Here is a 27,892-nt window from a genome sequence, read left to right as displayed (position 1 = left end):
TGGATGTGACAGAGGCCTCGGTGTACTCAGGAGTTTGTACAGAGATCTTCAAAAGAGAGTGTGTGATCTTCCAGAAACCAGTCTACTGCTTTGTTCATCTGAGCATTCAGGAGTTTCTGGCTGCTGTCTACATGTTCCACTGTCACACCAACAGGAAGAGAAAGGTGCTGGAGGACTTCCTTAAACCAAAATCTTTAATTAAGATGATTTCCAGTGTTTTTGATAACAAAGATCTCCAGTCACTTGATGTATTTCTGAGGAGAGTCATGGAGAAATCCCTCCAGAGTGAAAATGGCCACCTGGACCTGTTTGTTCGCTTCCTTCATGGCCTCTGTCTGGAGTCCAACCAGAGACTCTTAGTAGGTCTGTTGGGTCAGACAGAGAACGGTCCAGGAACCATCCAGAGAGTCATCAACAACCTGAAGAAGATGAACAGTGATGAAATCTCTCCTGACAGAAGCATCAACATCTTCCACTGTCTGATGGAGATGAACCACCTCTCATTATTTCAGGAGATCCAAGAGTTCCTGAAGTCAGAGAAGGAACTCTCTGAGATCCAGTGCTCAGCTCTGGCCTTCATGCTGCAGATGTCAGAGGAGGTTCTGGATGAGTTGAACCTGCTGAAGTACAAAACATCAGAGCGGGGACGACAGAGACTGATTCCAGCTGTGAGGAACTGCAGAAAGGCTCAGTGAGTCCAGATGTGATCATTAACATCATTGATCAGTGTAGGTTAGTAGTTTAACTTTGAAAATAAAATCAGATTGTAAGCACAAAGTGTTTGTGTCCGTACGCTGCAACCTTCCACACCATCCTTTATTGTACAGACTCAGCAGCAGCTCCATGGATCCCAAATCCAAGAGTGGAGAACAGATTTGAAGTGTGTCACATCCATGCAGTCACAGCTGTTTCCACCATGTTTCCACTGATATTAATCCTGTTCAATGACACGTTTCATATCAGTGAATATGTTCTTTAGGACGTCCACTGACATGTTTAAGTGTCCTGCTGGAAATCACTCAAATCATCCATGAAATCCATGAAAAATCCTTTTAGTGTTTCTAACTTCACCCTCTGTCCTCTCTCTCTCCATCCTCCTCACTGCTTCTTTCACTGATAATCACACAAACATCGTATTCAGCTACAAAATAACACAATAATATCATCTGATGATCATTATTATAAGAGCAGGATCCATATTTGATATCAGAGTAACACACTGCTTGGTTATGTGCAGTCATCATCAGTGACTGTGGGTCAAACAGAAGCTCTGTGATTGGTTGCTGACCTTGGTCACCTGTCCACTCTCACCTGTTTGTGTTTGCTCTCTCTTTGCTGTCTCCATCCTCTCTCTCCTTTCTCTCCCTCTCTGTCTTTGTACCGTCACTCAGGTCCAATGGAAACAGTGACATTTACAAACCAATCAAAGACAAACTGATCCATGTCAGGTTATAACAATATTCAAAGTGAATACAGGCTGCTGCTGGACACAGACAGGTAACATCATTTGACTTGCTGTCACCTGGATCTGGACTCATAAACACTGAAGCCCTGAACAGGAATACAAATCATTTTCTGCCAACTAGCGACACACCAGCAGATAATGGCTCAGAAAGCTAAAATGAGCCAATCATTTCTGTGTTTAGTTCCCTGAAATCAGATCTGATATCAGCAGCTCTGAGTTCTTTCATCATTATTGTCCAGTGATGAGATTTCTGCTCCGTTTGGTAACAGTCAGCAGGTTTTTCCTGCGTGTGGACGTGAACAGTCGTACCTGACAGCAGGTAGCAAACAGAGATCATCTTTGCAGCTCGAACTCTTCACTGAGCTGAACTCATTCAAAATGTTCTGGAGTCAAAACAGGAAACAGTCCAAATGTGTGTCTTCACTCTGACTCCGGATCAGATCTCAGTGACAGACTGTGGACATTATGGAAGCCTAAATGTGACACCATCTTCCTCCTTCATCTGCAGATTAAAGCCAAACAAAGATTCTCATTAAAAGTCTGCAGGCAGGTCTGAGAGAGACTCAATCGTTGTGTCATGTCAAACACAGTAAGAGGAGCTGAAGCACAGATGTGAAGAGCAGATTCATCAGATTATGACCTCACTCTGTTTTGTCTTCATATACATTCAGTCTGTGTTTATGATGCAGATTTTCTGCTTTTATAATAACACATTTATATTTTCTATCATCACAGACTGACTCAGTGTGGACTCTCAGAGTCTCACTGTGAAGTTGTGGCCTCAGCTCTGAAGTCCAACCCCTCCCATCTGACAGAGCTGAACATGAGTGAGAACAACCTGCAGGATTCATCAGTGAAGCTTCTGTGTGCTGGACTGGAGAGTCCAAACTGTCGACTGGAGACTCTGAGGTGAGTTCACTGACTGCGGCTGTTGTAGTTTTTCTATATTTCAGGTCTTTGATTGATGTTTGAAACTTTCTTTAGTTCCTAAATGTTCAGGATGTGTCTGAAGACAAATGTGAAGAAGTTTGCGTGCTTTCAGAAATGTTGTGTCTTTCCAAACGACTGAACAACAGTTTTTCCTTTTGGCTCCAAACAGAAGTGACAGACTTGAGCAGGGTTCATTTAAAGGCTGACAGAAGTGGAGTGGTGACGGGGAGATGTTTGACAGGACAGTGTTTCAGCCTCCACAGGTTCATGTTGTGCTCCATCAGTCAGTGAAGATGAAGTCAGTGCTGATGAGGCTGTAAAGTGTGTGAGGGATGTGAATGAGGATGATGAAGATCTGATGATAGCAGACAGGGCTGGACTGGAACAAAAAATCGGCCCGGGCATTTTGACTAGAGACCGGCCCACCAGGATATAGATTGAAAATGTGACGTCATTCAGGGGTAAAACCGCAAAGGATTCTGGGAATTTGAGGCAAGAGGTACTAGCGCACGCAGGCTTTCAATTGAACTCAGTTACACAGCGATAAAAAAAACCCCAAAAAATGGCAAGAAGCTGTTGTATTATTAACTGCAATAGCCGGTCGCATGACAGCCACGGGAAGCCGACGGGCAAAGAGATCTTTTTTTTTTTTTATCGGATTACGTGTTGAAGAGAAATTTTTTAAGCCATGTTTCTGAAGTAAGAGCAGACGGATGGTCTGGATATACCAAATATAACGTCCCAGAACACTCTAGCTCACATGTTAGTCTGCTCCAAGCATTCCCACAAAGGTCAGTGTTTTGTAGTAGTTAATACGTCATTTTTTCTTAACATAGTTGGTGATATAGGTTACAAGCAAGTCTGGCGCTGAACAGAAATTGTGCGCTATGCTCCTTTATTTATTGTGCATAAATAGTGAACTGTCCTGACACAATATTGCGTTTCGCTTCTGTTATTACCACGGTACATTGACAAAAACATATACTTTTATTCACAGGATAAAACAGTTGTTTTGTATCACTAATTGTCCAGTGCGATTACAACATACAATATTATTGTCACTGCTACATTTCTGTAATGCGCACCATAAATTATTTCCACTACTAATTAATTGCCGTTGAGCTCAAAGGTTATATTAATAAACGGTAAACGAATGTGTATTTATGATGACGATTTGTGAGACTGGTAAACTTACCTTTGTTTGTACGATGGTCTTTCGTTCTACACGGTGCATTTCAAGGTCCTGTACCCATCCGTCGGTAAACTGCACCTGGGCTTGTTGCAGTGACCTGAAGTTACTAAAAACTTCATGAGTGTATGCACTCAGTCCAAGAACCATATAATTATAAATATGAGTGTGGTGAAAGTTTGGCAGCAGGCAAACATCTTTTGTCCACTCTGTGTGCTCGTAAGGGTCTGACCCTTTCACTCATTTGATTTTTTCCTCGTATCTTTTCTTTGCCTTTTCGTCGAGTCTGTCTTTGTACTGACCGGCATTGTTCTCCTTCGTTTTGTACATTCCTTTTTTGTGCGGCAAAGAAAAACCAAGAAGGTATTGGAACCAGAGAATGAACGTTTTGCGGTGCTGCAAATTCTTGCATTTGATCCCAGCCAACATGTATATATGGGCCCCACCTGGTTTTTGCTCGGGCTGGATGGGTATCATGTGGGCATGGGCTCAAACTGGGCTTTTTGTATGGGGCCTACTTGGGTTCTTCACATTAAACCCATATGGGCAATCCCAAGTGGGCAATTTTAGTAGGTCCTAGCTGGGTCAAACATGGGAAACACTTAACTTGGTCCAAAATGGGAAACACATGTAGGACCCACTTGGGTTTTCCACCTGGGATAGACATGGGCAAACACAGTCATTTAAGGATAGGCTTTTGTTGTGTGCCCCAGGTGGGGCAAAGTGAGGTAATCAATATATGTTTTAGTATCGATGACACAGGTGGGGCCCACCTGGTCAAACTATATGGGTCACACATGGGCAAATGCAAGTCAGACCCTGAAAACATGTCTATGTGGGCCCCAGGTGGGGCAAAGTGAGGTAATCAATATATTTTTTTTGGCACTGATGACATAGGTGGGGCCCACCTGGTCAAACTATGTGGGTCGCACATGGGCAAATGCAAGTCAGACCCTGAAAACATGTCTATGTGGGCCCCAGGTGGGGCAAAGTGAGGTAATCAATATATGTTTTAGTATCGATGACACAGGTGGGGCCCACCTGGTCAAACTATATGGGTCACACATGGGCAAATGCAAGTCAGACCCTGAAAACATGTCTATGTGGGCCCCAGGTGGGGCAAAGTGAGGTAATCAATATATTTTTTAGTACTGATGACGCACGTGGGGCCCACCTGGTCAAACTATGTGGGTCGCACATGGGCAAATGCAAGTCAGACCCTGAAAACATGTCTATGTGGGCCCCAGGTGGGGCAAAGTGAGGTAATCAATATATGTTTTAGTATCGATGACACAGGTGGGGCCCACCTGGTCAAACTATATGGGTCACACATGGGCAAATGCAAGTCAGACCCTGAAAAACATGTCTATGTGGGCCCCAGGTGGGGCAAAGTGAGGTAATCAATATATTTTTTAGTACTGATGACGCACGTGGGGCCCACCTGGTCAAACTATGTGGGTCGCACATGGGCAAATGCAAGTCAGACCCTGAAAACATGTCTATGTGGGCCCCAGGTGGGTTATGTTAAGTTAATATGGGCATATATTTTATGTGGGCTCAAGATTGTTTAGTATATATGGGACCCACTTGGGTTTCTCACATTAAAGCCATATTGGCAAAACCAAGTGGAAACATATAGTAGGTCCTGGCTGGGTCAAACATGGGAAACACTTCACTTGGTCCAAAATGGGAAAGACATGTAGGACCCACTTGGGTTTTCCACATGGGTTAGACATGTGCTAACATAGTCTTTTAAAGAAAAGCTGCTGTTGTGTGCCCCATATGGGGAAAAGTGAGGTAATCAATATATTTGGAGTACTATATGCGGTACTTTTGTTGCGATTGTTTTGCCAAGAGTTCCTGGCATGCAATGCGCTAAAGTCACGTGATCTGTCAATCGCTATAGGAAAAACCTTAAATTAAGACCAAGAACACTAGAGGTGAGACATGATCATTAATTACTATTAAAATTAGTAAATGACAGATTTACTGATATTTTCATAAACACCTCCTTTCCTTTTTTTTTGTTCTCCATTTTCTTTAGTTCGTCTAAGATTGCTAAACAAGGGGGAGCGTGCATCCGGCCTCCTCGGCTGTAATTGGTCCAGCCCAGAGTCGATCATGACCAATTGGCCAATCCAACACCTTTCATTATATATACCCTTCCTAAAAATAATAATAATAATAAAAAAAAATCCATCGGCCCATAAAAACAAAAAATCGCCAGCGGCCCACCGGGCAAGTGCCCGGTATGCCCGATGGCCAGTCCAGCTATGATAGCAGATAAAAACAGGCTGCAGAGACTTTGAGCCATACAGGGCACACAGTGTGTGTACAGAACAGCTGAAATCATTATGGAGGCCTCACTGGAATATGGAAGCATCACAGTACAGCTTCACTAAAGTCTCAGATATGAGATGAGAAATGAAGCAGCCAGAGCTTTTTCATGAGTGGAAATCCACTGTGACTGTGAGCTGCTGCTACAGCCTCCAGATTAGCCAGCAGCTCATCCTGCTCAACATTTTCTCACCAACTTTAATGGAAGTGTGATGTTTTCAGCTGGAGTGATGGTCAGGGTGGCCTCCTCTCCTCTTCTTCTCCTCTTCCTCTTTCATTTGTAAAGCCACTTCTGCTGCTTTCATTCATTTGGAAGTCCTGTAGCTGAGTTTGGGAGAGACTAACAGCCTCGGCAGCAGAGGGGAGAAAGGCTGTAAGACCACCACTTTACTCTGTTCTACCTGTCACATCATTTTATCAGGAAACAAATATGTTTTTACTATGTTTGTCTTGAAGATGTAAGAAGATCACATGGTGCTTTTTATTATTGTGTTGTTTCCTGTCTCTTGGATGGAGCCCAGCTGTGCGTGGCCCCTGGGCCTGTGGTCAGAGTGTGTGCTGGATAATCCGGCCCAGGATGAGGCCAAACTGACATGGGATGAAATGTCTGTCACATAATTGAGCTTAGTGTAGTTTCATTTCTGCACAATTTAAAAACAACCAAAACTTTGTTCTGTCTTTTCTATGTTATACTGTAGACTTTCTTTGATACTGTGTCCAAAAGGAGCAGCTTTTACTTTGAAGGGGAGCCGTCTCTGTTTCCTCTTCAGGTTGGATAGAAGCAAATGAGTGTGTGATGTTCTTTCAGTGTTGCACTTTGTAGACGCTCCCTGAGCACTGGTCTCACAGCCAGCTGCACATAGAGACCAGTGTTGTTAGTCCAGGTCAGAAGATGACTTGTTGGAATGAAAATGAGCTTGTAGTTTGTCTGCTTTAATCATGTGACTTCAAATATGTCCGTTTCTTTCACACTTCACCTTTAAAAGTGAAGCCTTGTGGTTCCTGGAAGGGAAAACACGACTTTTTCAAGTCTTTGTCCTGTTTTTATGATAAATGTATGACTTTAATGTGAAACATTCAGAGTTTTTTCTCTTGTTGTGTTTGTTTGAAGCTGCTTCCTGTTGGCTTCAGCTGTATGGAGTTTCCATTTTCTAAACTTCTACATTCTGAACCTTCTTCAGCTCTGAACAGATGATGAAACACTGAATGATTTCAAGCTCACACTTTGTCTAATAAACTTACATCTTTCATTCTTTATACAGATTGGAGCGCTGTGGTTTGTCAGAGATCAGCTGTGATTATCTGGCAGCAGCACTGAAGTCCAACCCCTCCCATCTGAGACAGCTGGACCTGAGCTCCAACAACAAGCTGCAGGATTCAGGAGTGAAGCATCTGTGTGGTTTCCTGGAGAGTCCAGGATGTGGACTTGAAACTCTGAGGTCAGTCAGCATGTTTTAGTTGTGCTGAGATGAATATGATGTGAAAGTTGTGCTGACACTAAACTGCAGACATCAGGCTGATATTATACTGATCCACACTGAGGATCTTCATGGTAAAGTCTGTTTTCTTCTTCTCTGGTTTAGTCCATTGACTGCAGCAGAACAATGTTCACATTTCAAACAGTGAGACGCAACGTATGGCCCGCGGCCCACACGCGGCCTGCCCACCTTTCCTGATTCAGAGAGAGGGGACCCTGATTAACTGTGTAGTGTTCTTCCTCACAGTTCTAAGTATCAGACACAACAATGAATAATCCACAGCTGACTGTCTTTAGCAGGTCAAAGGTCACGGCACACAGCAGACAGTGGGAAATATTCTAATTCTGATCATTTATCAGCACATATCCATATGTATAAAAACAAACACTGTGAGGCTTGATCAGAGGTGTGATCATCACAGCAGAGGCCTTTGTGTCAAAGTCACTGAGGATCAAACAGAAACACATGAAGCAGATTTTCCTCTTCTGGCTTTTTATAGCAGATAACCTTCAAAATATTCTGCAGTCGATCAAAAACTGAAGCAAACCATGAATCAACATGTGAACATGAGCTGATGCTGCTGAAGTGAAGCAAAGTTACAGAGGTTTGATTACAGACACAGCTGAGAGTTTGTAATCTGTCATCATTTTAAAAGGTTTCAATTTCTTCAGTATTGAACAGCAGAAATGAGGCTTTGTTTTCGGAGGCCGACAGCAGTGAACGCAACAGCAGACTGGTGCGTAATAAGCAGTGAATAATGCAGAAATCAGATTTTTGAAGGTAAACTGTTCTTGAAGTACACTGAGAGAGAGAGAGCTGTGCAGGAAGTAAAGGTCAAAGTCAGAGAGAATTCATGACGATGTTCATCAAACGTAAAGCGTAGTTTGGATCTTCTTTTGCTGCTGGTTGACTCAGTTTTGGTTGGAGACAGATGAAACCTGCAGCTTCAGGATCTGTGAGCTGTCCACTTTCAGCCCCGACGGCGTGTCCGTGTACGTGCCGTCGAGTGAACGATCCACGCTCTGTGTTTCCATCTTTGTGTGTTTAGCTGCTCTCATTTACTGTTTTATCTGTTTGCTTGTTGTTGAAATACTTTTGGGAGCTTGAACCTGAGATTCTGGCAAAATACATTTATATTAAAAATCCATTCAGGATTGAATGAATCAACATCGCTTTATTCAAATTAAAACCATTTAAATAGGAAAATCCATTTTTACAGCCGCCTCTAATGCTGGGTAATGTCAGCTGGTCCATGTGCAGCTGGCTGTGAGGCTCAGGGAGCGTCTACAAAGTGCAACACTGAAAGAACATCATCCATAAATATTGAGGAATAACTGGACTCTCATACAGCGAGACTCAAATGCCTTTAAATATCAGCTTATCCTGCTGATCCAAGTCCAACACTGAGTTTGTAAAAACATGTTTGTCAATCATTTTGTTTGGTTTCTGAGGAAAATGATTCAATAACTTGCTGCTAATACACAGCATTTCATCATATTTCCTCATAACCCTCTTTTGTCTGACCATTTGATCCCATTTGAATTTGCAATAAAGGATCCACAGAGTTTGGTGACAATAATGGCAGTAGATGTTTGTGTGAAAGTGCTGGAAGCAAATGAGTGTGTGATGTTCTTTCAGTGTTGCGCTTTGTAGACGGTCCCTGAGCACTGGTCTCACAGCCAGCTGCACATAGAGACCAGTGTTGTTAGTCCAGGTCAGAAGATGACTTGTTGGAATGAAAATGAGCTTGTAGTTTGTCTGCTTTAATCATGTGACTGGAAAAAGGTGTTGGACTTCAAATATGTCCATTTCTTTCACACTTCACCTTTAAAAGTGAAGCCTTGTGGTTCCTGGAAGGAAAAACACGACTTTTTCAAGTCTTTGTCCTGTTTTTATGATAAATGTACGACTTTAATGTGAAACATTCAGAGTTTTTTCTCTTGTTGTGTTTGTTTGAAGCTGCTTCCTGTTGGCTTCAGCTGTTTGGAGTTTCCATTTTCTAAACTTCTACATTCTGAACCTTCTTCAGCTCTGAACAGATGATGAAACACTGAATGATTTCAAGCTCACACTTTGTCTAATAAACTTACATCTTTCATTCTTTATACAGATTGATGGACTGTGGTTTGTCAGAGATCAGCTGTGATTATCTGGCAGCAGCACTGAAGTCCAACCCCTCCCATCTGAGAGAGCTGGACCTGTGCTGGAACAACAAGCTGCAGGATTCAGGAGTGAAGCATCTGTGTGGTTTCCTGGAGAGTCCAGGATGTGGACTTGAAACTCTGAGGTCAGTCAGCATGTTTTAGTTGTGCTGAGATGAATATGATGTGAAAGTTGTGCTGACACTAAACTGCAGACATCAGGCTGATATTATACTGATCCACACTGAGGATCTTCATGGTAAAGTCTGTTTTCTTCTTCTCTGGTTTAGTCCATTGACTGCAGCAGAACAATGTTCACATTTCAAACAAAAGAAGAAGAAAAATACTCCACTGGATAATTCACTGTGAAACTCTCCAACTCTTCATTCCACCTTAAAGTCTGTCTGACACTGAAATCCAAAGCAAAATGTGTGTTTGCTTTACAGACAGCAGTCCAACACAAACATACACACATCATCCAAAACACAGTCCAACATCCAAATCTCCTCCACTGCCAGCATGAATGATGGGAAAGAGAAGGAGGAACACTCTGACATTCAGGGTTAGAATGAGTTTCATGAAGCAGACTGTGAAGATCAAAGCTGCATTAGAAGCTTACATGAATGAATGAGTGGACAGAAGTGGACAGAGATCATCTGAAGCACTTCAAAGGCTTTAAATCAGCACATTTCTCTTTATTCTTCATCAACTCTGTTAGTTTCTCTCAGTTTTCTGTGGAATGAAGCTAACAGCAGGCTAATAAGATGCTGACCAATAGGTTTCTATTAAAGGTTGTAATTTGTATCTGAAAAAGTGCTTTGGCTCAGCAGGGATCAGCTTACAGGTAGAATACAGCTGCTGGATGGGATTAGCATGTCATAGCTATCTACCAAACTGCTAACTGGGGGATTTCAGGCCATGTATGGATCATTTTTGCTAACTGTTTATTCAGCTTAGGCTCACAGGGCTGCAGCCTGTGCCCTAGCTGTCATAGGGCAAGAGGCGTGGTCCACCTGCACAGGTGAGCAGTCCATCACAGGGCCAACAGAGAGAGACAGAGAAGCACTCTCTCACATCCACACCTACAACCAATTTAGAAGCACCAATGAACCTAAGCAGCATTTCATTGGACTGTGGGAGAACATCCAACCTCCACAGAAAGGCCAACAAGCTTCAACCTACAACCTTCTTGCTTTAAGGCACTAGTGCGAACCACTTTTCCCCATTTCAGCCCAAATCCTGCATCTTCCTGTTCCTGACTCCAGGCCAGCTCCACTAACACTTTCTCATCAGACACTGCCACCTAGTGGAGGAAGTCTTAGTTCCATTTGAAGCTTCAGATTACAGTTAGTTCCTTTACAAAGAGGTGGAGGTGGTGGGGCCACAGCACCATCATCACTGAGTGCTAGGGATGGGTATCGTTTAGGTTTTATCCGATACCGGTGCCAACCCGGTACTTTTGAAACGGTGCCGGTGCTTAAACGGTGCTTAAAGAATGGGGAACACAAAATTGGTCAAAAACCTCTCATGTTTAACTGTTTTCCACTTATTATTTGGTCATTTTAGCCTTTTTGGCCAGGGTGAAGGGAGTATCTGCCATCAAACAAGAAGACAGCCGCATGTAGCTATGATGATGTTAGCTAGTTCACCTTACATGCATTAATTTAATAACGTGGTTAGCCTACTCAATGTGAATTACACATGAACAACATTAAGCTACTCACGCAGAGAAGAACGGCTGCTGCTGCCATCATCATCCTCATCATTTCTGCTACACTGGCAGGGCTAGGGGCCAGGACTCTCCTCTTCGGGTTTTTGGGGGATGTTGCTAACTCCGGGTGCGATAACAGGCACCATACCCGCAGTAGATGCGCTCGGTCTTGCAGCAAGCTATCAAACACGGACATTACTCGGCTTCAAAAAAAAACCCGCTATGCGTCCCCAGGTGTTTCATCAGATTTGAGGTGTTACCTCCTTTGACAGTATCAGCACTTGTTGCAGGCTGCTGAGTTTGCATCTTTTGCTGTTAAGTACAGCCAGACTTTGACCGCTTCACCTTGGGCATTTTTAATCTGTAGCTCTGCTCTAAAAGAACGTGCGTAACTGGGCCCGCCTACTATCCTCGGAAACGTAAAATGATTGGCTAGAATTGGCTCCGAAATGTGCGCTGCTTTTCGGTCTGGTTACTACCGTTTATGTCAGAACCGGTGCCTTCATGGCACCGGACACCGGTACCCATCCCTAATCAGGACCAGGGCTTTTTCTCTCATTGATCCCACTAAGAGATTTCCACACAAACACCTCATCAGTGGGACTCTCAGAGCTACCAGCCCTTTGCTACAATCACAAAGCTCTTCATTGAAATCAATGATATCAAAGCTGGAATCAAATGAGTCCAAGTCTTCTGCTGATTCAGCATCACATTCATCTTTGCTCCTTGTTCTGCATCCCCACCATGGACTTCATTCCTTTCCAAGCCAGCCTTGAGTGTCCTTTATTCAGCTCATCCTCTGCTTTACTTTTACACCTGATTTTAGCTGCTTTATCTCTCTTTCAACAAGTTTCTGTGCCTCAATCTTTTCTCTCTCTCCTCATAACAAGACAGCTTCTTCTGCCTGAGAACATGTTGGCGTGATTTACTAATCCAGGACTGCTTATTGGGGAAAATACTTCCTGTTTTCAAAGTAATCCCCATTTTCCCAGAAAGAAATGTAAGTAGAAATCGATGATCTAAGTGAGAACATGAGCCTTTAACAAGTCCCATTGGGTGCAGTCAAAGCAGTCCCTCAGTCCCAGTATAGAGTCTTTGGTCCAGACTGGAACAACTGTGTGCCCAGTTTGAGCTCTCTTCAGTGCTGTGACCTGACAGACCCAGAGGGACCATCACATCACATGTAGAAGCTCCCCTAATGGAGCCACAACACATGTCCAATACTTAGTCTGTCTTGTTGGACCAACTGGAAGAAAAGATTCAAGGACTTAGTCACAGAACAGAGATTCAAATCTCCAAAATCCAACTGGCTGCATCAGGACATATAGTCTGAAACTCTGCACAGTTTCCTGTTTGAAGCTGCTTCCTGTTGGCTTCAGCTGTTTGGACTTTCCATTTTCTAAACTTCTACATTCTGAACCTTCTTCAGCTCTGAACAGATGATGAAACACTGAATGATTTCAAGCTCACACTTTGTCTAATAAACTTACATCTTTCATTCTTTATACAGATTGAGGTTCTGTGGTTTGTCAGAGATCAGCTGTGATTATCTGGCAGCAGCGCTGAAGTCCAACCCCTCCCATCTGAGACAGCTGGTACTGTGGGGAAACAACCTGAAGGATCCAGATGTGAAGCAGCTGTCTTATCTTCAGCAGAGTCCAGACTACAGACTGGAGACTCTGAGGTCAGTAGAGTGATGGAGTGAGTGGGTGGTGCTGTCAGCAGTATTGTACTAAACACAGTCAGTATGAAACAAAGATCCAGTGTTTCCTGTAAAGCTGCAGCTTCTCAGTGAAGCTGTGAGAGGAGAATGGTGACAGGCTTCAGGATTGGACACAAACACTTCCTGTTTCTGACCTTTATTGTGACCATGGTAACGGCTGACACGCTCTGATCAAACACTGTCAACAGCCAATCAGCTCTCTGAACAAAGCAGCACGCAGACCAATGACTGCATTCATTTCCAAGTTTAAAGCAGTGAAGAACACAGTCTGTAGGTGAGGAAGACTTTAGTGAGAGCAGATCTTTGGATGGAATTCCTCCAGTTAACAGCTGGAACCGTCCATCTGGATTGTTGGGCTTGTTGTTGGGGTTCCTACAGAGCTCAGAGTGGACACACCAAGGTTCTTCTAATGAATGAAAGTCCAAACTCAAACTAGGAGGGAAAAACATTTTCATCAACTTCAATAAAAATCCAAAGATTAGAAAAAGTGAAGCAACAATGAGTCCTAGTACAGTCCCAGCACTGAAGTCCCTGCTGCTCTTTATACTGGATGTGTGCATCATCACTGACTGACAGCTGATGAAGAGTCTCTGGAAACACTCGTTTATCTCCTCTGCTCTTCCTTCTTCTCTCTGCAGGTGGAGGTGATGATGGTAAAGAGGACGGTGTGTGTGCTGAGAGAGGAGCAGCTGTGTCCTGATGATCCAGAGAGGTTGAAGCAGCAGCAGCTTGTGTGTAGAGACGCTCTGACTGGGCCATGTTACTGGGAGGTGGAGAGGAGAGCTTCATCCAGCAGTGACTGACAGAGGAATGAAGTGCAGATGACTGTCAGTGCTGCAGAGTGAACTGCTCTGAGAACAGCTCCACTGTCAGACACAATGTAGAGTCCAGCATCATCCCTGTGTGTCCCTCTGGATCTGACAGAGGATCATCAGTGTATCTGGACTGCTCTGCTGCTGCTCTGTCCTTCTACAGTCTCTGCACAGTTTCTGTCTGACTCTGGCTTCAGACCCTCCTGGATCAAACTCACCTGGAAAGACTTTCAAACATCACTCAATAGATTTGAATACAGAATAGATTTGATATATACTGTAGATGTACTGTAGAGTTGCGGTTTGTCACTTGTAAATACAGTCTGTGAGCAGCTCTGAGCTGAAAGATCTTTCTAGAAACACGAAATGTTTTCACTCTTCTGTTGCTTTTTCATATATTTCCACAACATTAATATTGATCCCACCTGTCTCACCTGTTTCATGCTTTTATACATAAGAACAGGACACGTGTGATCTGAGCGCTGCTGTGGTTGCTGTGCTGCACGTCTTCATTTAGATAACAGAGACATCTAGTGGTTCGGAGGGAGAACTGCAGGAGGTGGAGCTGTGTTTTAGCATGGAAAACTTTTTATCTTTTAGGCGCAGATACAAATATGACAAGTACCAGTGTGAGATACAAAAGGTCACATCAGTCAGCAGAGGGAACAGTGATCACACAGCAATGTAAGAATAGAAACATAACAGTGAATCTGGACATGTGTACAGATGGAAGCTATGGAACGCCAGGACTGCCATAATGAATTACTTAAATACACCATTAAATAATTAATTAAATGTGGCAATAATTAATTAAAATTGGAATTAATTAATTAAATACATAGTTATGACACATTTAATTAATTATTTATGTATTTCACATTTTAATTAATTATTTATGTATTTCACATTTTAATTAATTATTGACACATTTAATTAATTATTGACACATTTAATTAATTATTTATGTATTTCACATTTTAATTAATTATTGACACATTTAATTAATTATTTAATGATATATTTATTTATTTCATTTTGGCAGTCCTGGCGCCTGGCTCTCATCATGAATTAATTTTATCTGTCAGCCTCACCCATCAAACCCAGGGGGCGGGGTTAACGCTGCCCATGCAGCTTCTCTAACATTTGATTGGTTGCCGTGCAAAGTAAGTCAAAACAGGTCGATCCTAGATAATCGATTGCTTCTGTAGATTTGAGGCAGCCAGGTGTCCCAGAATGCATTTCAAATCACAGGCAGCAATGGTGGTGGTGTAATTTTAAAATACCCCGTTTTTCTGTCACCAACTGTCTGGTCAGGTTGTCAGCATAGAACATGTTTGCAAAAGTGCTCAGATATTTTCAGAGATTTCACTGCTCTGCTAACAGTCAGCATGCAGAGTGCACCGAGGGGGTTACATCAACCAGTTTGTTTACATATTCCACTCTCCGTGTTCCACATGTTGCATTCGCATATTCTCATTTTCACCGAACGATCGTCTCTTTCCGCCTGGTCTTGTGTGTCTGTGCTTCTGTAACATAAAGAACGAGCTGACATTTTTCTCACGAAACCAGCGATTAGCAGACCCTCAGTTTACCTGCATGCGTCCTCCTCACCTGTCAGCTGTTTAACACCTGCTGCTAATTCAAGAAACACGCCCACGTTACCTGGTGATCGTCACAGTTTAACTGGGCAGTCGGTGCTCGATATAACGCAATGTCAGCACATTTTTCTGCACAAGATAAGTAAATATAGTATTTCTCCCGAGCGCAGAGCTGCTGGAGCTTGTTTCCTTACAGAGCACTTTATAGGCGAAGCCACTTTATCAGCGGCTGATGTCCAAACACCGCACACAGCTTTGAAACCTCACCTGAGTTTTAGCTGTCAGTGGTGAAACGCTGAACTTAATTCACTCAGGTTTTGTCTGTCGGGTCACGTTTACTTTGCTGTTTTATTTACAACTGAGCAAATCGGTTTGGCTGAGGCTAAAGTTACGTTTCATAACTGCATAGTTTTACAGACGTTTAATGGTTCACTGGCACATGTGTGAACTATTCGCTTTTCTTTATCTGGTGTGTTTTGGATTTCATAGTGAATTTTGAGATTAAACTGACTTTTAAAATGTTTTTATACAAAGAGGAAAGAGAAGGCACATTTCCACCAAGAGGAGCAGAGTTTCCAACTACATGTTCATAATGCAGACTGCAACCTGGACAGAAATATTATATCATCTGTTTTTTAATAGTTATTCAACTGTATTCTAAGCACCAGCTATCTGCTAGAATTTTTAGAGTTTACTTAACTAAAAATAAATGACCCAGATAGCAAGGAAACATTGAAACAATGTTGAGTCAATATCAGGCGACGTCATTGAACCAACGTTGAAGTGTGACGTTGACCTAACGTCACTCTTGCACCCATTTTTAACGTTGAAACAACGTCAGGGTTTGATGTTGAATCAATGTTGAAACCTGACATTGATTCAACGTTATATTTTCTAATACTGTTGACATTGAAACAATGTCAGATTCTGATATTGAAACACTGTTGAGCTATGGTGTTGATTTTCCACCTCTTTTGCACAGTTGTTTTTCATTGAAACAACAGTTAAATCATGACTGGAAATCTACCTTTCTTTATAGTTATTTTAACCAATACTAAACTACTACATGTTTCCATCAATACTTAAACCACCTAAACACATAATTGCACTTATTCCTCAAACTGGACACCCTTTATAAAAATCAAATGTCTCACAATGTATCATGTCAATATTAATATCCAAAAATAAGAAAGCATTGCATGTGATGTAACAGAGAAAAAAAACCTAAACAAAAAAAAGTTAAATAGACATGTTTCGTTTGCTAAATACTTTATTAAAACACAGGTTTCTATTTACATTTATATTTTAACATAACTTTGCAGTTTTTACTCCGGGATGGGGATGGATGATGTGCGTCCTGCGCCACCCAAACGGTCTGGGGCGTATCGGAGCCATTTCTGCACTGCCTGTGCAAAGACAAACTCTGACATAGAGTTTGCCCCTAACTGCTGCGTCAGGCCATCTAGGACAAAAATACACACACACACACACAAACAAAACCATAAGTGATGGTGTAACATTCTGTATTCAAGTATTAGTTGTTTTAACTGCTAAAAGTGTTTGATAGTTTTTGCCTGTCACATATATTTGATGTTTGTATATGTAGCTTGCCATCACCAGTGCGTGAATGTGTGTGTGAATGGGTGGATGACTGAATGTGTAAAGCGCTTTGGGGTCCTTAGGGACTAGTTAAAGCGCTGTACAAATATAGGCAATTTACCATTTATACGATGTGAAATCTGAAATTCCAAGATGTTCGAACTTGCCTTGTAATAGTGGCCTCACATAGTCTCTGGAATCTACAGAAAAACAAATCACAATAAAAAAAATATTGAGGTTAATTAATATATGATAGAGCCCAGAATATGATATTTTGAACCAACTTTGAACAATTAAAAGAACAATCGATGAACATATTAGATTATTGAGCCGTAGCAGAGAGAGGTGTTTTCCTTTTCTGTCCTTTACAGGAGAAGATTCCAGAACCACAGCAAAACCACGAAGGGGTTGGTGAGAATCCAGGACCCAAACCTCTCAGAAAATGTGTTGTTTAGATTGAAAAAGGATTAAAAGCTTGTTAGACAGAGGTTATAATGTGAGCGTAAAGTAATGAAGAGTAATGAGAGGGAGTTTAGGAATAGTTTGTAGGATTTCTATGTTATGTAAATTGCCTAAACATAGTGTTCAGGCCGGATATGCTCCACCCGTTAAAGGGGGCGAAGGGACAATGAAGTGAGGAAACGGGTTAACTGTGTAGAGATCGTTTCCATAGAGTGACAAAAGTAATGTTGGACCTTTTTACCAGGACAAAGTTAATTATATCTGTTTTTAGTTCACAGTAGTTATTGAGGGAGTCAGTTAATTAGGTTAACTCATAAAATGAGTTCAAAAGGGGGAGACTGTTACCAAATAAATATATATTCTTAGTGCTTATTTTCTGATTATATTGTTTTTTGTACTTTGTAATAAAGTCTGTGAGAGAGAACTAGGTCAGAGGGTGACAGGTCGCCTAGCAACAGAGGCTTTAGTAAGGGGAGGTTAAAAAACAGGAAGTTTAGTGCAGAGCTACAGAGGCATATTAATAAAATACAGGAAACCAGACAGAAAAAGCGGAACTAAGTAACACACACATTAGTCAGAGCAGACGGAGTTGTTTTGATGGAAACTGTGTGTGTCTGTGTGTGACCAGATAGCAAGGAAATATTGAAACAATGTTGAGTCAATATCAGGCGACGTCATTGAATCAACGTTGAAGTGTGACGTTGACCTAACGTCACTCTTGCACCCATTTTTAACGTTGAAACAACGTCAGGTTTTGATGTTGAATCAATGTTGAAACCTGACATTGATTCAACGTTATATTTTCTAATACTGTTGACATTGAAACAATGTCAGATTCTGATATTGAAACACTGTTGAGCTATGGTGTTGATTTTCCACCTCTTTCGCACAGTTGTTTTTCATTAAAACAACAGTTAAATCATGACTGGAAATCTACCTTTCTTTATAGTTATTTTAACCAATACTAAACTACTGCATGTTTCCATCAATACTTAAACCACCTAAACACATAATTGCACTTATTCCTCAAACTGGACACCCTTTATAAAAGTCAAATGTCTCACAATGTATCATGTCAATATTAATATCCAAAAATAAGAAAGCATTGCATGTGATGTAACAGAGAAAAAAAACCTAAACAAAAAAAAGTTAAATAGACATGTTTCGTTTGCTAAATACTTTATTAAAACACAGTTTTCTATTTACATTTATATTTTAACATAACTTTGTAGTTTTTACTCCGGGATGGGGATGGATGATGTGCGCCCTGTGCCACCCAAACGGTCTGGGGTCAGGCCATCTGCTGCTGCGTCAGGCCATCTAGGAAAAAAATACACACACACACACAAACAAAACCATAAGTGATGGTGTAACATTCTGTATTCAAGTATTAGTTGTTTTAACTGCTAAAAGTGTTTGATAGTTTTTGCCTGTCACATATATATATTTGTATATGTAGCTTGCCATCACCAGTGCGTGAATGTGTGTGTGAATGGGTGGATGACTGAATGTGTAAAGCGCTTTGGGGTCCTTAGGGACTAGTTAAAGCGCTGTACAAATATAGGCAATTTACCATTTATACCATGGAAAATCTGAAATTCCAAGATGTTCGAACTTGCCTTGTAATAGTGGCCTCACAGAGTCTCTGGAATCTACAGAAAAACAAATCACAACAAGATGACATTCAGGAGTATAAACTGGTGTTTTGAAGATAAGTGCACAATGATATTGTGATTCAGCTTTAAAACAATTTTAAAAGCATACCATCTATAGGGAAGGCCTTGACATCAGACTCTGCATGCTGGGGAGATCGCAAAGCCGTGTCGTTTGGAGTGTTCTGCCGGAGTGGCGAAAGGTGCCAGAAGCTGGGAGGGGCATTATGATGCCTGCTGTCAGTGGGCTGGGGGGAAGACTGCGGAGTGGTGAGGGCTGTTTAGAAAAAGATAAAAAAAAAATTAAAGTATTTAAGAATACAGACAACTTGTCCAAAAAGTTTCCATGTGTCACACACAGGTATGTACACAGACACTAGACATTATTTTATTACCTGGTATTTTCACTCGAGGTGCCTGGGGAAACCGTTTTTTTGTGGGCTGCTCATCCTCAGAGTCACTATATGTGTACAGGGGATTTGGTCTAAAGAAATAAGTAGAAAAAGTTCAAAAGTAATTACAAATGTGCTTTTGGCATATTTTTTCCTAAAGTTACAGTTTGATTTATTATAACAAACACACAGGAAACAGAGATGTGCAAGAAGGTGCAGTATACAATGAATTTTTGAAGTGCACAAGTGTACATGTACACTTGTGCATGTACACATAATATAGTCCAAAAAGTGTAAGTTATATTTATAATAATAAATAATAAATATGTTTCACATTGGCTATTCACAAAGTAAACAATGATTTTGCAAATGTAATGCCATCATGGACAAAGGCCTATCTCTGCTAAGGCCTTGAGGTACTATAACTTGTAAACAAATAATGTCACAAACACAAATGTCAATTGAACACAGAAAAAACTATAATAAATACTAAGCACTGCCATGTGACTAGTGAAAACTATAAACTCTTAAACAAAAACATTAAATAGTGCTGTGTGCAAAAAACTTCAATAGAACACTGATAGTTAAAATTAGGCAGGGCTTGAACAGGGCACTTCAAAAAGGGGCAGCAGCAGACTTGGTATCCCTTCGTTGCCCGTTCCACAGGGGGGTGATTTTTCAGGGTGTTTTCTGAAACAAACAAGCAAAAACACACACATGCAAACATTAAGAATAGGAAAAATTGTTGTAGTCATTTAACTGCCATGTAAACCTCCACTGACCACAGAACTTTTTCAGGGGAAAAACTGAACTAAACTAGAAAAATAAAATGAAGTATTCCTCATCAGATTTTAGCTACTAAAAATATTACATTTACCTTTATTGGATGTACTTGAATGCAACAATAACACTTCTCACTTCTACCAAAATTTGAAAAATTACAAAGGGACTGCCAAGTTATAAAAAAAAAAGTCTTGAAAATAAAAACTGAAAAAAGGCATAAATTTTAAATATCTATCCAAATCTTCACACCCAACATCACCCCAATTCATGGTCTAATTTTCAAATAAAGCAAGCAAAATAAAGTAAGAATTAAATAAGACCTCTCAGACCATATTTACAAAATTAAAAAGGGTTGGCACAGTAATAAAACATTTTAAAAATCATGTATTTTGCTACATTTTACAGCACAACATGATCAACACTGGCTCACAATAAGTCTTCTGTAAAAACTTTCTGGATACACTGCTGCTCAGCAGTCTTAAGTATTTTTATGCCTATATAAACATTATTCAAACATTACAGTTTTTCTCAAATGCTAAAACACATTTCACAAACGTTCCCACCATGTTCCCCAACGTCTAAACACAACACCCTTTTCTAAAGCTACATAAACACAACCACACCTTCCCACTGCAAAACTCAAACTTTCACACCAGAAGAGCAGCTCGGAGCTTTCAAAAATGTAAACACTATACACATCATTACACACTACAGCAAAACAATTGAAAACACAATGCTCAATTTGTGAGAAGGTTCTTTGTTTCATAACTGCCAATGCATATTTTTAGAAACTATACAGTAACAGATCGTCGTAGATCTCTGCAGAGGATTAGGCATTTAGATTTGTGAGTTTCATATGAAGAGTATAAATCTATAGAGAATCCTGTATGTACGTACACTACTGTAACACAACTCAATGCAAAAACAGAATCTATTGCACACAACAGTACTCTTGAAAACATGATCAGGGTGTGAAGTTTTTTTATTTACGTTATTCACACCACACACAATAAATCACTGTGCAGCATCGTGTCGCTGAGCTGCATCGGGCCACATCACCTCATCCACATTGCAGGTTATATTGTCTCTTGCCAGGCACCGCGGGAAAAACGCCCTGGAATGGCGAATCCATCCTTGGAAGGCCTCCGCTGGGATGTCAACACAGGCCAGCTCCATTGGCCTTAGGAGGTTTTCTCTCGTGAATGGTTGTCTGTTATATACCTTCCATCTCCACGATGAGAAGAACTCCTCTATACGGTTCAGGAAAGGGGAGTAGGGTGGCAGACAGACGTTTAAAAAGTGGTCACTGTTGGTGGTGAACCACTCTCTGATTTGTTCTGTGGAAGCGGACATTGTAACTGTACTGTGAACATGGATGTATACTTACTTGCACATACTCATAACGTAGGTCTTTGTGTCGCGCAGAGTTACGATCAAAGGGAACCCTATAGACCTGTTTCATCCGCGTCTTTTGGCGCTGGAGAACTCGGTCTATTGTGGCCAAGCTGACATCGTCAATGCTCTCAAAGTTGACATTATCGGCAATTACTTTGTCTCTGATCTCCCGGAGTCTGATGAGGTTGTTCCCACGAACCATATCCACAATGAGGGTTTCTTGTGTGGCTGTAAATATGGCAACCATCCCACCTCTATGTGGCATTCTTTCAACTCTAAAGAAAGAAACGTGTTGTCAATTGACACGTGTTACAATACAGTCACAACTGATTTGAACTCCTCTTCCTCGTTGGCCTGCTTCTCTTCTTCCAGGGCCAGCTCTTCTCCCTCCTCTGCATCGAATTCCTCTTCCCCTGACTCTGCCTTCATCCATTGTGTTTGTTTGGAATCTGGACTCTGAACTTGCTTTTATACATGTGTTCACAGTATTAGCAACAAGTGTCTTCAATTTTGAGTCGTTGTGTGTAATGAATGACGCCAGGTATGTTCATTGTGTTCAAATATTGCTGACTGTGGCAAGCATTTTGCATCACATGAGCTTTCATTTGAGAATATGAGCAGAGTTCTTTTGCAACTTGTGTCTTAGCAAGGAAAGATGTGGTTAGATTTGTGACAACGGAGGATTGTGTTCTGTGAATTGTGTCTTCATGTCACATGTGTTTATGATATTGGTAAATGATGGCTAGATTTAGTAAATGTGTTTAGACAACTGGTGATTTGGTTTAGAAGATTGGCTTTTGTGTTTCAGCATTTGAGAAAAACTGTAATACTTTCAATTTTGAATATGACGCACAGAATTAAAGTCACTTTAAAACACACCAGATGTCACCACCCAAATATATTAAGATGTACACACTTACCGATTGCCAGGTGCAGCCTGTGCCCAAAACATTGCACCCGTGTCCATTTATTGAGCTTGACAGCTTTCACAATATTTGGACCGTTGTCAGTTGTTATAGCAACAAGGTCCTCTTCACTGATGTCCCATGCAGACAGCATCACTCTCAACCCCTGTCCAACCATCTCCCCCGTGTGATCAGATGGAAAATAGGCCGTCTCGAGCACTCTGGTACGCAGCTCCCATTTGTTGTCGATGTAATGAACTGTGAGACTAATATACGGCTCCATTGTGCGGCTGGACCAGAGATCGGATGTGGCTGCAACGTGCTTAACGTATCTCAATTCAGCAGCAACCTTTTCCCTCTCTGTGCTGTACATGCTGGGAATGATAGTTTTTGAAAAATATTTTCGTGATGGGAGTTCGTATCTCTTGTCAATTATTTTCATGAAGTGTCTGTGATAGGTTTCTAGCTTGAACCTATTCGCTGGAACGTTGAAGGCAATGTAATTACACAGCAAGCAAGACACGAGTAGGCAACATTCTTTATGTTTCACGTGCACGGGAGAGAACTGGACAGGCGCCGTTCCTTCGCTTGACCCCAGTTGCTCCCGTCCGCTCCCCCGTAACACTGCTCTTTTATTGTGGTCCCATGAATATGTAGGGATGGGTACCGGTGTCCGGTGCCATGATGGCACCGGTTCTGACATAAACGGTAGTAACCAGACCGAAAAGCAGCGCACATTTCGGTGCTTTATTTCGGTGCTTTTTTTTTCCTGAGCCAATTCTAGCCAATCATTTTACGTTTCCAAGGATAGTAGGCGGGTCCAGGTACGTACGTTCTTTTAGAGCAGAGCTACAGATTAAAAATGCCCAAGGCGAAGCGGTCAAAAGTCTGCCTGTACTTCACAGCAAAAGATGCAAACTCAGCAGCCTGCAACAAGTGCTTTAAGCTGATACTGTGATACTGTCAAAGGCGGTAACACCTCGAATCCGATGAAACACCTGGCGACGCATAGCGTTTTTTTTTAAAGCCGAGATGCGCACCGTGTTTCATAGCTTGCTGCGAGACCTCACACCGTGCACATCTACTGCGGGTGTGGTGCCTGTTATCGGACCCGGGAGTTAGCAACATCCCCCAAAAACCCGAAGAGTAGAGTCCTGGCCCCTAGCCCTGTCAGTGTAGCAGAGATGATGACGGATGATGATGGCAGCAGCAGCCGTTCTTCTCTGCGTGAGTAGCTTCATGTTGTTCGTGTGTAATTAACGTTGAGTACCCTAACCACATTATTACATTAATGCATGTAAGGTGAACTAGCAAACACCGTCGTAGTTACATGCGGCTGTCTTCTTGTTTGATGGCAGATACTCCCTTCACCCTGGCCAAAAAGGCTAAAATGACCAAAGAAAAAGTGTAAAACAGTTAAACATGAGAGGTTTTTGGACAAAGTTTGTGTTTTTTCCATTGATTAAGCACTGCTTCCAGCCAAGAGTGAGACCATATATGCTCTATAGCTGCAGAAAAGGCTAACATTGTCATCTTTTTACAAAAAAACAGCTGAACATGAGAGGTTTTTGGACCAATTTTGTGTTCTCCATTCTTTAAGCACCGGTTTGAGCACCGTTTAAGCACCGGCACCGTTTCAAAAGTACCGGTTTGGCACCGGTATCGGATAAAACCTAAACGATACCCATCCCTATGAATATGCATAGGGTCATTAACATATAACAGCGTACCCAGGTATACATGTGAACAAAGAATACCCTGTGTGTGTGTGTGTGTGTGTGTGTGTGTGTGTGCGTGTCCATAAAATGACTTCCTAACCCTGCTGGCCTGGAAGTCCAGCAGTTCATCTAAACAAAATGCACTTAGCCTAAAACAGGCATAGATACGTTTATCCTACCATAAAACAATAAGACAAGGTATGACCTCTCCCATGCTCCCAGAGTGTGGGTGTGAAAGCCAGAGTGCTCTGGAATGCACACAACGTGTGTCTGCAGACTACTAAGGATCAAACTTCTATTAATCTACAACTAATTATAAAACTCTAAGCATATATGAGTAGATATTTCTAAGCATAAATGACAATCAACAATACAAAACCTAACAGTCTGAACCCGTTGCGTTCCACTGTAGCAATAGGAGCCATGTCTTTTGCTATGTGGTAGCCTATAGCATTTGTGATTTCTTGCCATCTTTTTGAAGTTCGCTCATTTAGTTGAGTACTAGCAAATGCTTCGGTTATTGACCGCTGCCTGGTGGAGGAAGACGTTTTTGCTGGTCCTCCTAATCTCTTCTCGCTTTGAGCTTTTTTTATGTCTTCGAATTGAATCACATGGTTGTGCTGCAGGTGGTGGAAGAGGTTGGTTGTGTTACCTTGACTTGACGCAACAGTCTTTTTGCAGAGTTTACATTTAACAGTTTTTTGATCAATATCATCCTTGTTGAATCCAAAATGTTGCCAAACGATTGATGATGCATTTTTTTTTGTTAACAAGCGTCTCCTCTTCCTCCTCCACCAGCTCTACCTCCGTCGCTGCTGCTTCAACATTTAAATCGTCCTCCATTTGTTCACCCGTGTCTCGTCTTGTTACAGGTAGTAGAGTCATGTGACTCCACCCCCTCAAGTCTGTAACGTAGCACAGCTTCTTAAAGGGACATGAACATCGCCAACCTGCACATGCCTTTTCTTTTTTTTTTAAATACCGAATTTACCGACATGGGCAAAATGACGTCGATGAGAGTCATAAATTTCGGTAACGATAAATTTTTGATATATCGCCCAGCCCTACGTTAAAGCTATCTTTGTAAGGGAATATAACGAAGAAATTATGAAACGAAAATGTTTTCTTTGTTGATATACTTTGTTTGCAGCGCAATTTATTTGTTGCCGGATTGTAAGAAGTAGACACAATTTCGGGCTCCCACATTTTGTGGGAGCAACATAAATAACAGTAAAAAAAACTTGTTAATGTACAAAATTAACGAGTTTTTTATTATTATTTAAATGCAAACATGGAAATAACGAGTAGAAAAAAATAATTCATTCTTACCTTATACTAATCGTGGTGCAGGCCAGTGCAGTGTATGAACTGATGCCTTCTCCGGTCAATTCCGCTGAGAGTAAATCAAATGTCCCGCTCTACTGTAGAAGACAATGAATACCTGGGGGGGATGTACCAATGTGAGAGGGGTGCTGCGGAATAGTCCAAGTGATCTCTGCTTTAATTTCCCGGTCAACTATACATAAATTGCACGTATACACGATTTTTTAAAGCCGGTGAACTAGACCAAGTCATTGATAACAAATGAACAATAAATCTACTTTCTCTGGTACTTTATACCCGATCAGTTGCAATGCAATTTAATGCTCAACTACAAATCGATGGTTTTTGATGGTGAGCGGAGCCGAATGATCGTCAACTATAAATAGACGTTTTCTCGACGTTGTTGTTGTCACCTGGTCGACCACAAATAGATCAAATATCAATGACAAAAAAACAACGGTAAATCAACATTGTTACAACGTCCCTATAGTAAGACCATCGGTTTACCACAGTATTTCAATGTTGTGACAACATTGGCATTTCAACCCCGACCATATACGACGGTTTGGATGAAAAATCAACATAGATTCAATGTCGTCTTGCTATCTGGGGAGGTTAACATATAATTTGTGTGATTTCTCTCTCTCTCTCTCTCTCTCTCTCTCTCTCTTTTTTCTTTTTCGGTCATGTTATGTTTAACTGTCAAGGTTTGTTACAAACTATGAAACACATCGTGCAGACTTCTGGATGTTAGAAGAAAACTAATACTCCTCATGAATGAGACTAAAGGCAGGGAGGTGTCCTTTAAAACTAAACATGTTAGTAGGACCTCCCTATTTATATAATAGTTTATGATATAGCACGTGTATTTCAGTAATAGCCTCACATGGGCGTTATCTGTGATACTCCTTAACTATAATTTATCCAAGTTAACGTCAGTTAACCATTCAGACAGTTCTTTTGCAATGAAAAACATAAACACCCATGCTGCGTAATGTTTACATTATAGCTGCTTATGCAGTAACCATGGTAACCACGGACTCTGAGCGGCTGGATCGACAGAGGTCAGACAACAATTTTACATGTATGATCTTAAAACAGGACACAGCCACTATAGGTGCTGGCCTCATATCAAATGTGAGCGCAGACTGAGTGTTGGACGTTTGCTTTATATAATCTTCCTCTCAAACATTTAAACAGCAGCGAGTCTGCAGCTGAGACTCAAACTGTCGGAACAGGTTCGATCGTGGATTCATTTGGTAATTTATTAAATGTATAACTGTTATTCTAATCTGCTGCTGAGTCTTACACTGATGAAAATGCAGATAACACAGATCACGAACACCAGTTCAACCAATCACTTTCTTTCCACTTTGATCTGCGACAAATTGACGGTTCGTCTCTGTTACAGTGTTGCGTTAGACTGCTATATTTTTGTGTTCTTTATGCTGTAGATTTTCACGTCTCTGGAATAGTTGGCAATGTTAAGGATGCTTTTCTGTAAAATCATATTGATATGACCCGTGACATATTCGTAGATGACAGTTAGATAGTCAGCTGGGAAACTCTGGGTTAACTCAGAGAGCTGAAGATATCGTGGATATGCTGACCTCGCTCCGTGGTATACCAACCCATGATTAATATTCACGATAAAAATATTAGCCGAACATCATGAAGTCTGTATGTGTTTCATAGTGTCGAACAACCTTTGTACAGTTAAAGCCAGCAGTTACTACATGACGGAAACACCAACGTTTTCTCTTTTATGCGTTTATACGCAGGTCACGCAGATTACTGACCAGAAACCCAAAGATCAGCTGTTAATCAAATTTATTTGCTCTCTCTCCTCTTTAAACATGTTTTTAATGGTAGTTATAATTCAGAATTGGCGACTGAAACACGTAGGACAAATAAGAACATCAGGAAATAAAACCCCGATAAATATAACCTCAGTAAAAGAAGTCAGTGTCAGCGGGGATTATTACAGCTGTGTACCGGGGCCTGCGCTTTGTCGGCGGTAATAACAGCTCGATTGCTTGCGAGGCGAGCGGGTCTATCCCACGCTTTGCCGTGAGACTGGGCAGACATCTCCAAAATCATCGAAGCCCTTTTGCAAAGAGGCTGTATCTTGACAAACCGACCACACATATGAAGATTAAACCACTACATTCTCGGCTAAAAAAATATTAAAACGGTATTTGGTGACACACAAACAGGGTTTTTCAAAGTTCAGTTCTGTTAGTTTCCACATGCCGTTGTGTGCTAAAAACAATGGCCAC

General features: G+C 41.4%; 2 protein-coding genes and 2 long non-coding RNA genes across 4 annotated transcripts; 2 read left to right on the top strand and 2 right to left on the bottom strand.

The window, feature by feature from the left end:
* The first annotated feature begins 20 nt into the window (after positions 1-20).
* On the top strand, positions 21-2,441 carry LOC120438830 (NLR family CARD domain-containing protein 3-like). The gene is made up of 2 exons (XM_039609270.1): positions 21-691; positions 2,201-2,441. Exons 1-2 carry the CDS (start codon positions 132-134, stop codon positions 2,376-2,378), a joined length of 738 nt encoding a protein of 245 aa, XP_039465204.1. The 5' UTR covers positions 21-131; the 3' UTR covers positions 2,379-2,441.
* A 4,873-nt stretch (positions 2,442-7,314) lies between these two features.
* On the top strand, positions 7,315-13,670 carry LOC120438840. The gene is made up of 3 exons (XR_005612197.1): positions 7,315-7,360; positions 12,762-12,935; positions 13,613-13,670. It is a non-coding gene; the product is annotated as an uncharacterized LOC120438840 (long non-coding RNA).
* Positions 13,671-13,878: 208 nt separating this feature from the next.
* LOC120438844 lies at positions 13,879-27,831 on the bottom strand. Its single transcript, XR_005612201.1, has 3 exons — positions 27,822-27,831; positions 17,264-17,266; positions 13,879-14,519 (listed from the first exon to the last, which is right to left on the bottom strand). It is a non-coding gene; the product is annotated as an uncharacterized LOC120438844 (long non-coding RNA).
* LOC120438828 (E3 SUMO-protein ligase ZBED1-like) lies at positions 18,814-23,017 on the bottom strand. Its single transcript, XM_039609268.1, has 5 exons — positions 22,588-23,017; positions 20,104-20,179; positions 19,493-19,581; positions 19,210-19,374; positions 18,814-19,097 (listed from the first exon to the last, which is right to left on the bottom strand). The coding sequence occupies exons 1-5, from the start codon at positions 23,012-23,014 to the stop codon at positions 19,015-19,017; spliced, it is 840 nt and encodes a 279-aa protein (XP_039465202.1). The 5' UTR covers positions 23,015-23,017; the 3' UTR covers positions 18,814-19,014.
* Positions 27,832-27,892: the final 61 nt, after the last annotated feature.

This window comes from Oreochromis aureus, linkage group 3 (assembly GCF_013358895.1).
Source record: "Oreochromis aureus strain Israel breed Guangdong linkage group 3, ZZ_aureus, whole genome shotgun sequence".
NCBI classification, from domain to species: domain Eukaryota; kingdom Metazoa; phylum Chordata; class Actinopteri; order Cichliformes; family Cichlidae; genus Oreochromis; species Oreochromis aureus.
Note: the sequence above shows the minus strand (reverse complement) of the source record. Positions and strands in the feature narration are given on the sequence as shown.

Bases quoted from the DNA above. Each gene is read 5' to 3' on its own strand.
- LOC120438830 (XM_039609270.1), top strand. From the start codon at position 132: ATGTTCCACTGTCACACCAACAGGAAGAGAAAGGTGCTGGAGGACTTC. The intron at 692-2,200 runs GTGAGTCCAGAT...CTATCATCACAG, and splicing joins AGGAACTGCAGAAAGGCTCA to ACTGACTCAGTGTGGACTCT.
- LOC120438828 (XM_039609268.1), bottom strand. From the start codon at position 23,014: ATGAAAATAATTGACAAGAGATACGAACTCCCATCACGAAAATATTTT. The intron at 20,180-22,587 runs GTAAGTGTGTAC...TGTTTGTTTCAG, and splicing joins CAGGCTGCACCTGGCAATCG to AAAACACCCTGAAAAATCAC. The intron at 19,098-19,209 runs GTATGCTTTTAA...GTTTTTCTGTAG, and splicing joins CAAGGCCTTCCCTATAGATG to ATTCCAGAGACTCTGTGAGG.